The sequence below is a fragment of the Drosophila busckii genome, chromosome 3L (genome assembly GCF_011750605.1).
Source record: "Drosophila busckii strain San Diego stock center, stock number 13000-0081.31 chromosome 3L, ASM1175060v1, whole genome shotgun sequence".
Classification (NCBI taxonomy): domain Eukaryota; kingdom Metazoa; phylum Arthropoda; class Insecta; order Diptera; family Drosophilidae; genus Drosophila; species Drosophila busckii.
In genome coordinates, this window is record NC_046606.1 from 17,037,558 (window position 1) to 17,053,162 (window position 15,605).

The window sequence follows — 15,605 nt, forward strand, 5'->3', positions numbered from 1 at the left end:
CAAAGTGGAGGCCCGTGTCCATCTCTACCTCTACCCAAATTGGCAATGGTTACTTATTTCTCGGAATTATGATTGCGGCTATTTCAGCAGCTCATTGATGCTGTCTAATGAACAAACTTGTTAAGCGTTGAATGGCGCAGAAGAAAAACACTTGATGTTCTATCAAAAATAAATACAATTTGTTTTATTAGAGATTTTTGCTAATTGCTAATATTTGAGGCTACAAAATGTGACGAGTTTTCTGCTAGTTAAAAAAGACAATTTGTTATACAAAAAAATGGACGAGACACACACATACAAAATTTATAAAATCTACGAACACGTGAAGATAAAATCAGTGACAAAAATTCGAAGTAAGCAGAGCAGCTACCAGGCCCACTTGGGTGATACCTTGTCGAAATTCCAAACATCCGGATGACCAGCATGATTCTGCTCCTCCAGACCCATGGCGGACCAGCTAAAAGGCTTGGACTCCACCTGGCGCATGGCAATGGCGCGCATATCATTGCGCACTGAACGACGCTCCGTAATGAGCTGCAGTTCGGCCAGAGCAGCTGCATCATCAATGCTAACAGACAGACGCTCATCGCCAATGGCGCTGGCGGGCGCAGGCGAATCGGTGGCAGCGCTAGCGGGCACATGTTGCATGCGTAGAAAGATGGGACCGGCAAAGGCGTGATAGTCGCTCTTGCCCAAACGCGCATTATAGGAGAACAGCTTAAGATCTATGTTGCCATAGGCAATGGACTGTTCGCCCAGGAGGTCGCCGCGAAAGCCGTGTGTGCGCAAATACTTGTCCACCGCCTCCAGATTGCTCAGCTCTGACTCCTCCGCAGCGCTTAGCTGTTGTTGCTGTTGCTGCTCCACGCTGCCACCGCTAGCCGTCAATATTTCATCAAAGTAGGGCACACCATTGGCCAACCAGCTGGAGTTGCCATTGAGCAAAAAGTTCTCGGTCACATCCTTGGCATGCATGCGTCCGGGCAGCTGCTCGGCTATCCAGACCATATGCTTCAGCTGATCGTGACGCGCATTTATTGCAGCTTTATCTTTCTCATTCAGTGCGACTGCCGCATCGTCGAGCTTCTCATCTGCGGCCAAAGTGTTGTACAGATTATCCTGTGCGCCCAGCTTGTTCAGATCCACAGTTACCCACTGCTTGGCGCCTGTATAGGGATGTTTGGCCATGGCCTTGGCCCAGCTCTGGCGATTTTGTGATATGCGATTGGCGGCCATGACACGCGCCACCAGCGGCACCATATGCTCCACATTTACCGCCTGCCAGAGCTGCAGATTTTCATTCTTCATGCTCACACCGCCCACAATCGATTGCACCTGTCTGCCCTTCACCACATAGAAGTCATCCGTCGAGCCTATAATGCCCGGATAACCAGTAAAAGTTATATCCACTCCGGGCACAGTGTTGCTGCGTGGCTGCGGCGCAAAGTGAAAGTGGAACTTGTAGCGCTTCTGTATGCGCAACATGGAGGCATAGCTGCCCGCCGTGCTGTGACCGAAGAGCAGCTGCAGCGACTGCGCTGCATTTGGCGCTGGCGTTGTCGTCTCCGCTCCCGGCGCCTGCTCCTGGCGCATTATTCTGGTCAACATAGTAGCACTCGGCAGAAAGAAGTTCTTGCCATCACCCGTCTCGGTAGCCGTGCCATTGGGCAGCACATAGTTCTCGTAGTAGATCTTCAGATCTTGTATATCCGCTGCTGCGTTCATAAGCAGAAAGTCCGCTAGCTCGATTTCCTCCTCCAGATCGGAGCGTGCGCGCGTAGCGCCGCGCACATAGCCATCGGCCATACCCTGCAGCTGTTCGAGTATCATGTGCACCTGATGCCAGTACAAGTCATGCGGCGCCTTCAGCTTGGCCTGCTCTGTAAGCCACTCATGGTTGCTGGTCAGCAGCTCACGCAGCCACTCGCAAAACTTTTGCGAGCTCTCGTCGCGTTCGCAGGAGGAGGAGATGGTGCTGCAGCAAAGTAAAACATTAGTGCCTATTGCAGTTGGAGTTGGCAAGCTTAGACTTACTTGCTCCACTGATTGTAGATGTTCTTCCAGGTCAGTGAGCCCTCCAGCATGCCCGCCGCATAGGCCTGCATCCAGTCTGGATAAATGCGTTGCGTTTCCACCTCAATTTGCGCCCATCTATCAAATTATTAATTAATAATAATGTATTTAAATTATTTATCTTGCTGCTTACCCATTCTCATAAACCGAATCCTTGTAACATATTCTCGCCACTCCTTTTGGAATGTTTACCAAATCATTTTGCTGCTTCCAATTCTCAATGCTGAGACCCTCCTTGGGCCAATAGGCTGTGGCACAGTATGTGCCATCATATTCGGGACGCTCCATATAACCGATAAAGAAGGCGCCAATAACCAACAGACCGGCGCCAATTAGTATATATGTCCCAACACGAGTTTTTTGCCATGATGCACCAACAACTTTCAACATCGTTCCGTCCGTCCTGAAGCTGCGTCGGCTCGTCGGTTAAGTGTGGAGCTTCAATGGAGTTGGAGCTGCTGCTTGAGAATTTGTACTTTGGCTACGGATTGCGGGCTGCGAGTTGTTCACACGTTGATATAATTGAGATCGGCGCGCTTGGCGTAGGAGTGGCCCAGTTTGATGGCAATAACTAGACCAAACAGGCCAGAGTGTGTTTGGAGGTTGCTCCTGCTGCTGTTGAGGTGGGCCACGCTTGTTAGCGCTACGGCCGCTTGGTTCATTGGTTATAAAAACGTCGCTTGGTTAAGCTCTTCAAAATTTGCGAGAAATTCAATTTCAATTTGTGCAGTAATTTAAAATAAAATTGGTCTAAAATTTGGTTTAAAACGGCGGCTAAGTTCCAATTGCAGCTATAGCTGGGGTCTGTCTTTTGCGTTTAGGTATTCAATATGTATCCCTGGAAGCAGACGTGAAATAAAAATGCCAAATGTATTTAATTGCATTTCATTTTTATATACATATAATAATTAAAATGTTTAAGCACTCGGTTTACGCATGACGTCTTGCCCATTAGTCTAAATATTTATATGGAAAACCAACAAAAATTCTTTCAATTATAATAAACAAATGCAAATTCAGACGGTGCGTTATTGTAATTCGTCTTGTTTTCAGACTGTCTAGACTAGAGATGGACACGGGTCTGTTTGGACTTTGTGTTTCGCGGACTTACAAAAACAAAAAACAAAATGCCTAAGTGATATACATCATGTCGATTAATAAAATAAGAATAAATTAGAAATATTTGTTTTATATAAGAAAAATATTTTTAAAAATCCTCTATTGATGTCGATAATATCGAAAAATAGCAGAACAAACGAATATTTATCCAAGATAAATATTTTTTAAAAGTCCCTTATTGATATCGATTATATCGATTGTTAAAATAAGACAAATTATGTTAATCGGGTGCGATCCTTATTGCGAAATCCACTCCCATCTCTAGCCTAGGCTTCTCAACTATTGATATGTTTGTAATTAATTATAAAAAACACTTGAGCAAAATCAACAATACCAAAGCGCTCATAAAAATTTACTTAGCTACAGATACATTTGTATCTTTTGAATTTGCCTAGCTAAACAAATTAGTACTTATAAATTATTTGAATGTACCAAGCATAAAAATTTGCATCTGTTTGTCTATTTGTTTATCTAAATTAGCTTATGAGCTTTAAAGCTTTGGTTATTTCATTTTTTATGCCCGCCCCACTTTAGGCTAAAAACTATTTCAAGGCGTTCCGCATAGTTTTCCCAAAAATTGAACTTGTACTGCAAGCTAAACAAATAAGCAAATTACGCATACGCCCCGCATTAACTCAAATCTTTTCGCGCTTGTGCCTGTGCCTTCTATAAAATCATAAACGTTCAATCTGTTTACAATCGCTGCTTTCAAGTTTATTTGGCATTAAGCATTACAAGCAGCAAGATTAGTGCAGAAATTTGTTTGAGTCTATAACAGACATCAACATCAATCAGTCAGCAGTCGAATAGAATTATTTTTAGTGCTTAATACACAAGCGGAAATATTTGGTGAACTATAAATTTCATTTACGATGCTTACCTTTTTGTTTCCCGGGTCCAGGAAGCTTAAATGTCACAAGTCAACCCATTTGAAGAACTGCAAAGAACAAGAAGCATAAACATGTAACAATTAATGTTTAGTCTGGCGAACAGGCGCAACATTAGGCGGCGCCTCAAACAAAGTCGGTCACAACGCTCAGCGTTTATTTATTTAATTTTTTCTTTCTGCAAAGTCTACACAAAGTTTGTTTATGCAACAGCCAAAGAAAATAGTTGAAGTCAAGCTGGCTGCGCACGCGCTCAGTTTCAAATTTTATTTGCTGCATGTGCTTAACATTTTGTTTTTATGAGCAATTTCAATTTCATTTGAAATTCGAGCTAAGCAATTGATTGATGGTGGTCCTAGAGACCCTCAGCTGACCAAGTCTGATTAAATGCGAAGCAGTCACAATTAATTGTCGCGGCAATTTAATGAGAAGTTAAAGCGCCTTTAGACTTAACTGGACATAGCTATATAAAGCGCATGGGGGGTTTTTGACGTCAATTAGAATATTTTAAACGGCTTTATTTATGTTTACTGGCAATTTTATATAATCTGTCAAAGGTGTAAATAGCTCAGGCACGAGTCGAGCTGTTTATAATAATTTTATGCTTAAATATTGTTATTGTTTTTACTAAGCTTGAAAACAGGTTCTATAGTTTTTGTTTTTTGATCGTCAGCTGAAGATAGTGTAACTAAGTTCTGTTTAATTTAACTAATTATAGAAATGATTGGAAATTTTCAGATTCCCGCTAAAAATGTTTGGGTCGGCTAATAATATTTTTCTTTTTATTTATTTAATGTCGACTGTAAATGAAATTGATTACATATTTAATTTAATTAGAATTTTCTAAATATTTGTAATAGTATTTTCAAGGAAAACATTTTTAAATACTTCTGGCTAAGAAATTTTAAATATTCGTAAAACTTTACATTTTTTTATACAAATCTTTTTAACTCATAGTCAGCTCAGAGTATATTCAAGTCAGCTATATAATTTCTTATCTGCTTGATCACACAAATTGGAGCATTGACATTAATTATTAAGAAAAAAAAATGATTAAAAATTGTAATTAGCACAAATCGCTTTCAAAAACTGAATGACTGTACCCAGAGCTGAGCATGAACTTTGCCAAAATAAACAAAGCCCAAGGTTTTGCCAATATAAACATTAAATGAAGCTATAAACCATTGTTATTGAACATTTAATTGACTTAAGAGCTCGCAGAGCACAAAGCAGAGCAGAGGGCTGTCAATCAAAAAAAGTTTGCTCTTCACAGCTGTCAGAATCTACAGTAATTGTGGGTGGTGGTGGCGGGGCGTCTGACGTCAGTATAATTTGACTAAAGCTTAAGACAAACTGTTTTCCAACATATAAAAATAGCTAAAACCTGTGTATACAGCACTTGTCTTACAGTTGACGTCTTTAGCAGTTATTATTAACCCTATTATCGCTATCTAAACAGTTGTTTGCTAGCTTAGATACTAACTGTGATTTATGGCAACTCAATTTGCTTAAGACTATGCCACTGTCTAGGCAAACTCAAATTAGTAAGCTCTGCTATAAACTAAAATATCATCAGCTGTAAATTTTCCAATGTTTGTGCGCTCAATCAATCAACTTAGTTTGATTTAGTTAAGCAAACTAATGATAAGGCTTGCCAGCTCTTGTGCAGACTGTACTTTTCCTTGAAAACAATTTTCAAACAAAATATCATAAATTACTCACATATACGCAAAATGAAAAGAACAATAAACTTAAAAAATGTTTTGCCTACATTTATAGCAAATTTATGTACTTTAAAATTTATTTAGTAATATGCCACAATTAGCACAACCCACATATATGCATATGGTATATGGTATAGGATGATTGCCGGGCATAAATATTCTCAAAGTGGAGCAAACTCTTCATGCGCCAACCACGTGATCCACTGTACTGAATACGCCTTCAACTGTTAGTTGAGTTCGTTTAATTTTTATATATACATATATTTGGGTTTTATCTCTACTTCGCTGCCAGTCCCCATATCAACTACAGACAATGTCATAAATAATTCAATATGCTACAGGTTTATTCACTTGACAACTAACGGCAGATACCAAACTGAAGCAGCGTGCAAATTGGCTAAAGGTAGCATACGGTAGTAATATATAAAATTAGAATTCATACATAAAAATAAACGTTTGATAGCTTAAAAAAAAATTAATCTTACTGTACTATAAAATTAAAATTAAAATTACTGTAAAATTAAAATTATTAAAATTTAATTTTTATATTGAAAACATTAAAAATCACAAAGAACTCATATTTTTGCAGTTTTAAATTAAAAACAAAAATTTAACATTTATGTTTGTCTAAATATTAGGCCTTAACGAGCAAATGATAAATCATAATATCAATTGAAAGATATAAAAATTATTGAAGAAGAATTACTTAAGTTTGCATATAAAAGTCAGGAAATAACTTTTATTTTAAATTTTTAGTATAAACTAATAAATAATGATAATTGAAATGAAGTGTTTTCTATATATTAAGCGTATAAGCATAAATGGTATATATCAATAGAAAGATATTGAAACAAAGATTTGTTATTTGAGCTTGTATCTATTTTTTGCAGTATTTTTTTTAACAAATTGTTTAAAAATGTTTAAATTATAGAAACAAATTTTAACAGATATTTAAGTTCAAATAGAACTTGATTCAAAGTTATAGTTTAAAAAAAATTTATTCAAATGCAATTCATACTACTGCTCAATTGATTTTCTAAAATTTTGTTTCCGTAAGCTATATCTACTATATATACGAGTGCAATCGAATTAATTTTCTCGCCGTCGCTGACGTGGGAACCTCAATTCCAGCTGAATGGATAAAATTATAATGAAAATTCGCAGTGCTAGCGTTAAGTGTATATGCATATGAATTAATTATAAATTTATTAACAATTGCCAAGTGCAGAAAGCACAAAAAACAAAATAGCAAAGTTTGTGGCTGCCACGCGTCGGGTAAAGCGTCTGATAAGCAAACGTGCCATGTAAACTGAAGCCAGATACAAAGCACAGCAAAAAACGCAGACGGCAACAGCAACAGCAACATGGCAACAAAACAGTTGGCAAAGCGGCAGCAGATTTTTGTAATAAAAGTCAGACTTATGCAAAAGCAACTGAGACGACATAATGTCTAGTGGGCTGCATTTTGGCAGCACACGTGGCATTGCAGCTAACGTTATTTTATAATCAGGCGTCAAGCAGCTGATGGGTGGAGGTGGGGGAAAGGCCTGTCAGCTGTTTGGCATGGCCGTGTCTAGACATAACTAAAGCTGACTTGAGCTTGAGAATCAGCTACACTGGCATATATATAGTGAATGTTCACATTGATCTGTTGCTGTAGCTGATAAGCCGCATTTTAATTATTAAATATTTCATCATTTAGCTGTTGCTCTATTAATATTTATGGCAGCATCTTGAAAGCCATAAAGCATTCACTTTTATGCAAACTTTAGCCTTTCATAACACTAAGCAGATATATGTTTATTTCTGTGCGCGATCAGCTGATGTTTCATTTGCTAAATTTGTACCACAAATGTCAATGAATTTCACATGTCTACTATTTATTTCTTATGCTTATAGCGGTCACGCCTTGATCAGCTTAACAATTATTTATGGTTCATTTACCTTTTTCTTAGTAGACTAGCTATGTAGCTATATATCCATAGCTCAGCTGTTGTGGCACAAAAAATATTTTTCAAAATTTTTGGATATAGATTCTTTTGTAATTTATTTTTATATGCCGTGGCGACTTGTGCTATTTTCATAAATTTCTTATTGCGACTAAGCGGAAAAAAACTGCTTCTGACCACAGACGAACACAAGTGACCGCCAAGTAGCTTAAAGATACAAAAAACGCGACTGCGTCAAAGCAGCAAAAATTTTCTTTTAATTTTTTGTTTTTGTTTCGTTTCGCGATCTGCTACGTGCGATTGCCTTGAAGTTTTCACCAAAACTGCGAGCGGAAAAGCTAAAACGTTTTGCGTTGTTGAAAAGCGCAAAGTTGTTGTTCAATTCTTTCACATTGTTGGATTTAAAGAACGCGCTATAGTATTGAACTTGGCCCTCGGCATTGTAACAAGCAAAAACGCTTGAGAGCAAAAGAGAGCGCGATCGAGATTTTGTGGGTGTGGCAGCTGTGATCTTGCATAAACTAATTGCAATGGCGCTCGATTAATAAACTTATGACAGGCCAGAGAATTTCTATTGGGCTATAGTGTATTCGATTGGAATGCACGTCATTTCCATATAGAACGTACGTCTGTCAGTTAAGCGATCGACTTTTCCGCATAGTTACTCTCCATACAATTAGTTTCCATGTAATAAACAATTGTATTCTAAATAAATTTATGCATTTGACTGCGCATTTAAATATAAAAACTCGCTCTATATAAAGTTTACCAATGATTTTCACTTTCTTATTGGGCATGCGGGTTAACTATATGTCACATTAATTGACTTGTCTTGACAACAATTTAACAATAATTAAACTGCGGCTACAATGATGTATGGTCGTCTGGCTGGGGTTTACATAACTTTTTGATTAGCACTGCTGATCGGACGTTATGGCCATTAATTGATTGACAATTGTCGCTCAATATCAAAAGAACGTTCTCTCGCTCTCTTCCACAGTTGCGCAGAAGGACAAGAACCTTAAGGATTTTGACCTCATTTGTCTGGCGCAGTCGTGAGACATAATCGTCTGCCTCTCAATAAGCCGCCGAGCAAGTTTTGCTTCTTGGAAGCCACTTGCTCTCCCCTCTCCACTCTGCTTTGCATGCTTTGGCCTCAGTTGGCCTCTTGTCTGCTTCTATTCCTTGTGTTTTATTGCCTTTTATATTTATTTGTTCTTGTGCGCTGAGCTGCTGCTGCGCATGCGCTTTGAATAATTTTTTTTTATTTCGGCTTCTTAGGTTTCCAGACTCAGACATAGCTTGTTGCTAAGGGGGGACTCTACTACTATAAGCTGATGCGTTCATTGCCTTCACTTGTTTGTTCAGCAATTTGAAGCGTTTTTTGTAAGTTTTTTCGGTTCATATTTGCTTTAGTTGGTCAGCAGCTGGGGATTCCCACGTTTTGGCAATAACAAAACTACAGCTCAATTGAACTTTTGGGAATTCTGCCAAACACATTTTTATAGAATATTTGATAATTTATAGCACTGATTATAAATTATATTACTACGTATATTCAATTTTACCCAAATTTCAACTTTTTTAACATTTTGTTAGCACAAAAATTATTTTCAGTCTTTACTTCCGCAGCTTTAATCTTCACAGCTTCAACGCGTAAATTAAACTAAGAAATACTATCCATTTCAGACTTTTAAGAGTATAGCAGCTAGAAATCTTATCAGCATCAGCTGCAGATAAAGTCTATATAGGCATATAAATAAATTCGCAAACAGCTGTCTGAAAAACTTGACTTTATTTTTGGGATGCTATGCCGAAAGTAAAGATAAGCTCGTGACCAATTGTTGTTTAATGTTGGTTCAAGAAAAACACGCACTCACTCATGTGACCCCCAATTGCACTCAAGTTGACACTTGAACAACAAAAAAGAGAGAGCGAGAGCGAGAGCGAAGGTTGCCACATTGAAACAATCAACAAGCGGGGCAAGCCCTGTTTATCAGACTTCCGGTAACAAATACCAATTGAATGAATTGGCACACTTGTTAAGACCTTAAGACTCTCAATGCTTAATCACTCCAAATATCTGTCGCTCAAGTGGAATCCCCGCGATAAAGCTTATCAATCGAATCGGCCGGCTCTTTGATTGATCGCACTGACTGTACAAAGTGCAAGGGACGCCGCCGCCGCCGCCGCCGCCATCGAGTTTTCCAGAGCGATCTGAGGCGAGCTCAAGGCAACGAACTTTCCAGTTGCTTGTCTGTCTGCTGGAGAAACAACCCTCAATCGTTTGCTCCGCGTCCGTCATGTGCTTGTAATCAATTTGCGCATTTGCAAGCTTGAGCCCATAACAAGAAGTGTAAATTATATGGAAAATATAGCAACTTTTGTCGAACAAATAGTAACTATTGCGTTGCCATTAGGTGTAAAGTGTGGCGCTTTAAAAATAGTTTCAAAGCTTATGGCTGCCACTATAAATCTTTTTTGTGATAAGAGCTCTTGGAACTTTGTTTATCTGCAGAAAGTGAAATTTTATAGCGCACTGAAATGAAATTTCTAACTAATTAATGCCAGATTAACAACTTTTGCTCAGTGTATAAATCATGCTATTTATTTTGCTCATATATTATATAGAGCATTTCAATTGCGACTTTATATTAAATTCTTGCTGCTCAGCATTATTTAGTTCACGAGGTCAACAATTGATTAAGTTCACAGGCGTTTCGGACAGGCCCCCAGAAAAAATCAACATTGATTGAGGAATCATGCAACTGTTATAAATTTCTACATAATCTATACTATAATTTCTTAAGTGGCCACAATTCTATATGAAAAAAAATATATATTTTCAACTTACCGGAAAATTTAAATGTGCTGATGACTCACTCAGAGAGAAAGAGACTCGAGTTGTAGTATATGTGTGTTGGCTTGTTAACAGATTGTATTTATATATAACGGTAATTTACAATATATGTATTTGGCATACAGATTTAACACGAAACTGTTATATAGTCACACAACGGGCTCGTGCTAATTATCCATGAAGGGCTACATTGGAAACGCACTAAAAAATTATATTTTGGCACGTTGTTTCGGGCTTTTGCGCTCTCTTTGAATTCACCAACAAGTATATTAAAAAAATATAGTGATTGTCTATTTGAAAAACTTTCGTTAGTTGTGTGTTGCTATGCGGCGGCAAAAAGTTACTAATTATATATGTATGTATGTTGAGCGGTGCTGTTTATAGAACGTGGCGTTTTGGTTTTTTACATGCTCTTTTATCTGCCTAGTGGGCTCTATTGTTTAATTTTATATATTTTTAGCGTCGTAGCTATTGCACATGCAAGTGAAATTGAAAGACAACAATACGATCAACAATTTTACAACTTTTCATACACAAAATATAAAAATCGCTCGATTCGATTCGATGCGATACGAAGACGTTTCACGATCCGTTGACGATATTCAACTGAACACGTTGAACACATTGAAACCAAGGCAGGCAGCGCTCCCATGAAATGCGGAGAGGCAATTCACATTCACATACACTGTGCTACAGGTTTTCAGTTAGGCTGAGTTTAGAAACACTTTGGAAAAGCATGAAAGGCACCTATTGAAATAATAACGTGCTGAAGCGAAATCTATATTCTTTATTTGTTTTTAATAATCTAGTTTATCTAGTTTAATCTAGTTGAAAATTACGATCTAACAACTCTAATTTTTATTAAAGAGGCAGAGAACAGAAACTATTTTTAATCTTTTTGTGTATCAAAAATTATAATAATATCTATTTTCTTTTATTAGCCTTATAACATTGAATTTCCCTTATGAAAAAATATCTTATCTTATCTTATTTATATTTAACATAGATACTCTAGCTTTTTATACACTTTGACATTTGTTATATTAGGACTTATGTCAATTCCTTTTATAGTCTTGTATATACATTCTTTTTATTTTAAAAGTTTATAAATAAGACTCGTTCCATAAATATTTATGTTATTTATGAATTAAAAACAATTGTTAAGCGGGCCTTAATACATTTGTCTTATCACTAAAAAGTGCCATGCTGCACAGTGTAAAACGCTCTCCGACTCTCTCTCTCTCTCAATTGGCAAGTAGTCTAACTTCACTCCCTCTCGTCGACCGACGACGACACGATCATAGCACAGGCGTCAATAGCAACCGTGAGAGTTGCTCTCAAAGCTGATGAACAATTACACAGCGTTGTGTAAATGCACACACACACACACACATTTGTTTGCAAATTTGAACAGTTATTCGTGACGTCAGTGAGCAGCAGACTGATAACAGCACTAAATGAATTTCCACTTTTACTGTGTACCGCAAACTCAAAGCTGATAAAAAGTGTATGCCCGTGTAATGCTTAACAAATGCGTAAAGTGCTGTTAAGTGCAGTTAATATTATAACACATGTTGATAGCTTACTCATCATAGCCAAAAGTACAGTTAACGTTTGCTTATTTGCTTAACAGTTCTACCTGCATTGCGAAAGATAAACACGGGCCAATGATTCACAGCCAGAGTATTAGCCACAGCTGTTTTATTTATCTTTTGCCCTGTGCAGTGTATTTTTAGTTGGAAGAGTGCATAAATATCCATAATTATGACATTTCCGCATTGTTTACATTTGCAAACTTTATAAAATAAAATAAAGATAAATACAAATATTTACAAACTTTGTAAGAACTCGTGCAACATTTTAGCTTTGGATTTGTATGCGAAGTTAGACGAACGCTTGTCAGCTGGTTCCATAGTGTAGCGGTTATCACGTCTGCTTTACACGCAGAAGGTCTCCGGTTCGATCCCGGATGGAACCAGATGGTTAAACAAATTTTTTGGTTTTTTTTTTCATTATTTTCTTATTTTATTTAGTTTATTATTTAAATGACATTAGTTATTCGTTCTAATTTATAATAAGTATTAGGTAATAAAGAATTCCATTTTATTGCAAAATAAAATAAACAAGAGTCGCAATTTTTGAATTACTTATTATAATAAAATGTAAATTCCATATAGTAGTAGTAGTATTTAATTATTAAGTTACAAAAAAAATAAATAATAAAAAGTTATTGCCACATGGTTCCATCCGGGATCGAACCGGAGACCTTCTGCGTGTAAAGCAGACGTGATAACCGCTACACTATGGAACCACATGTCCATATTCAGGCCAAATTACAGTTTTGTTACCCAGCCTGCTCCAGGAATTTGAGTTGGAGGAAATTTGTAGCCAAGCCCAACTTTTCAATCAGTGAAACAATTAAATTGTGAATATATTGAGTATTTGTTTATTATGTTTAAAAAGCCAAAAGCTAACATTGCTAAGCTTAGTGAGATACACATAAAATGCATTTAAAAATAATAGACATACAAAAATATTGCACCATGGTTCAACCTAAAAGTAAAATACACAATTGCAGACACCTAAGAAATTAATTAACAAAATGAGAAAAGTAGAAAAGCAATAACAAAATGAAATACTTTAAAGTGTAGCAGACTAGATTTTGTGTTAGACAGTGGGTAGTGGAGTGGGGAGTAGCGTTAATAGCGTCTCGCTGTTGTTGGACGCGGTACGCCAGAGGTACGGGGTCGCGCAGATTTGGTGCGCATAGGATTAGAGACGCCATCGTTGCTGTAGCTCAGATAGACATGCGAGAGATCCACAAAGTCCGGCTCCTTGCCGCTGCTCTTGTGCTCGATATGCTTGCGCATATTGTTGCCGGTGTAGGCGACGCACTTGAGCTGCCACTCACCAATGTCCTCGTTCCAATGTGTATACTGATTGATCATGGACTGATACTCCTTGGGCACATAGGAGTTAAGCACCAGCTCGCAGAGCGCCAGCTCGCGGGATAAACTACGTATGTTCTCATAGATGCCTTCCTTTTCGCGCTGATGCTCCTGCTGCTGATCCGCCAGCTCGGACTTGACGCCCATTAGCATTTGCATAACGCGATGAATCTTCTTGGTTATGCCTGTGCTCGCATCCTGGAGTGTGGAGTAGCGCTCTTCAATGTCAATGCGTTCTGTAGCCTTTTGCTGTAGCGTTTGACGCAGTGCCTCTTCGCATTTTTCACGCTCCTCCAGCTCAGCTATGGACTGCTCCAGCAGCTTCTCCTGTGTTTGCGCTTTCTCCAGCAGATTCTCGCCGCCTACGAGAATCTTGCCCTCCAAGGAAAACAGCTTATTGCGCAGCTGCTCCTGCTCGGACTTGGCATGCTCAATCTCACGTAAATGCTCACTCTTACGCTTGGCCAGCTGCTGCTTCTCCTCATCGGACTTTTCACGCTTTTGCTTGGGCTTGGGACTAACTGCAGCTGGTGCTAGCTCTAGTTCCAGCGGTGCCTCCAGCTCATCATCCGCCGTATCTTCTTCCTCCTCTTCTTCAGCGCTGGGCTGCAGCTCATCCTCAAAGCTGCCATCTTCGAGCTGCTTACGCAGCCTGGCAATCTCCTCCTGAAAGTGACGCAGCAGCGCATCCTTGGGCTCCTCATTAATATGCATGCGATTCTGTATGTTCTTAGCGCGTCCAGCATAGCGCAGCGTCGATATAGTCTCCATATAGTTGCTATCCGCCGGACTGATGGTAGCGCACATCACTGTCTTGGAATTGCCACCAAGTGAGTCCTGCAGCAAGCGCGTCAGCTTGGAATTGCGATAAGGTATGTGCGTGCTTTTGCCATCCACCAAGGCACTGATAACATTGCCCAAGACGGAGAGCGACAGATTAATCTTGGTGGCCTCTTTCAACCGCTGACCGCTGGCCTGCGTTTTGGACTGACGCTCTGAGCCGGCTAGATCTACAAGCTGTAGCTTGCCCATGCGCACATGCTGCGCACCACCTTCGCCCAGCTCGCTGCGCTCCACTGTTATGGAGAAGATGGCATGGGAGCGTGAGGACTCCTGATTCATCTTGGTGGCACCTACAGCGCGATTCTTATTGCCCAATCGCATAATGTTCTCCAAGTCATCTGCATTGTGCACTACATAGCCGCTCAGATCCTTGACAAAGACACCAATGTCCGGACGCTCCTTTACCTCCAGACTCTTGCTCACATCTTTGCCCAGCAGATCTCGCACCTCCTCATTGTAGATCTCCATGTAACTGACACGCACCAAGAACTTTTGATTCTCATGCGCCTTGGCTATGTGTCCAAAGATGTGGGCAAAGGCGTTGGGTATAATGCCCTTGGTTTGCGGAGAATCCGCATTGCCGGACATGGTATAAGTCTTGCCCGTGCCCGTTTGTCCGTAGGCCAGTATGGTACCATTGTAGCCTTCAAGCACCTTGTCCACAATGGGACGCGCTGTATCGACATACAAATCCAGCTGATTGGAGTCACCATCGAATACATTGTCGAAGTAATAAGTCTTGGGCGGCTCATTAGCGGTGGCATTCGGTTTGACTACGCTTATGGCACGATTGATTTTATCCACCTGAATAGCGCTCAACGCACCGTTAGACAGTTCTGTCTTGTCCATGGGACGGCAACGCACCACAACCCGTACATTTTCGATTTCATCATCAAGCGCCGTCGTTGCCTGCTCTTGCGGCATAATTTTCACTTTTTAACAGTTTTTCCTTGCCAATGCACAAAACTTTGCAGCAATTTGTTTAGTTTAAGGCGCTTTTCTTTGCATTTGTTTATGCATTCGGTTGCTATGAGTCGTCTGCAAATTTATTATTGCAAATTACAGCGCAGTGTGACCGAACTTTTGCACAGCTGTTAATTGCGTAGGTGTGCTGTAGAGTGAGTAACATGAAATGTTGAATGAGGAGCAGCTGCAGGCAAAACAAACGAAATTTTATGAACAAAAGCTAATTAATTAATAAA

The 15,605-nt window shown here is 39.2% G+C and overlaps 2 protein-coding genes and 2 non-coding genes across 5 annotated transcripts; 1 reads left to right on the forward strand and 3 right to left on the reverse strand.

The window, feature by feature from the left end:
• Nucleotides 1-260: 260 nt before the first annotated feature.
• On the reverse strand, nucleotides 261-11,190 carry LOC108600895 (putative phospholipase B-like lamina ancestor). 2 transcript variants are annotated; one of them, XM_017988719.2, is made up of 5 exons: nucleotides 10,607-11,190; nucleotides 4,073-4,129; nucleotides 2,207-2,911; nucleotides 2,035-2,151; nucleotides 261-1,975 (listed from the first exon to the last, which is right to left on the reverse strand). In XM_017988719.2, the coding sequence occupies exons 3-5, from the start codon at nucleotides 2,461-2,463 to the stop codon at nucleotides 367-369; spliced, it is 1,983 nt and encodes a 660-aa protein (XP_017844208.2). In that variant the 5' UTR covers nucleotides 2,464-2,911; nucleotides 4,073-4,129; nucleotides 10,607-11,190; the 3' UTR covers nucleotides 261-366. The 2 variants fall into 2 exon arrangements, with proteins under 2 accessions (XP_017844208.2, XP_017844209.2); XM_017988720.2 differs by lacking the exon at nucleotides 10,607-11,190 and adding an exon at nucleotides 7,748-7,765.
• A 1,327-nt stretch (nucleotides 11,191-12,517) lies between these two features.
• On the forward strand, nucleotides 12,518-12,590 carry Trnav-uac. Its single transcript has one exon. It is a non-coding gene; the product is annotated as a tRNA-Val (tRNA).
• Nucleotides 12,591-12,850: 260 nt separating this feature from the next.
• Nucleotides 12,851-12,923, reverse strand: Trnav-uac. Its single transcript has one exon. It is a non-coding gene; the product is annotated as a tRNA-Val (tRNA).
• A 135-nt stretch (nucleotides 12,924-13,058) lies between these two features.
• LOC108598525 (kinesin-like protein KIF3A) lies at nucleotides 13,059-15,434 on the reverse strand. Its single transcript, XM_017985206.1, has one exon. It carries the CDS (start codon nucleotides 15,325-15,327, stop codon nucleotides 13,312-13,314), a length of 2,016 nt encoding a protein of 671 aa, XP_017840695.1. The 5' UTR covers nucleotides 15,328-15,434; the 3' UTR covers nucleotides 13,059-13,311.
• Nucleotides 15,435-15,605: the final 171 nt, after the last annotated feature.

Excerpts from the sequence above, each read along its gene's own strand:
- LOC108598525 (XM_017985206.1), bottom strand. The coding sequence starts at position 15,327 with ATGCCGCAAGAGCAGGCAACGACGGCGCTTGATGATGAAATCGAAAAT.
- LOC108600895 (XM_017988719.2), bottom strand. The coding sequence starts at position 2,463 with ATGTTGAAAGTTGTTGGTGCATCATGGCAAAAAACTCGTGTTGGGACA. Across the intron at positions 2,152-2,206 it reads GATTCGGTTTATGAGAATGG|ATGGGCGCAAATTGAGGTGG; the intron begins GTAAGCAGCAAG and ends ATAATTTGATAG. Across the intron at positions 1,976-2,034 it reads ATCTACAATCAGTGGAGCAA|CACCATCTCCTCCTCCTGCG; the intron begins GTAAGTCTAAGC and ends ACTTTGCTGCAG.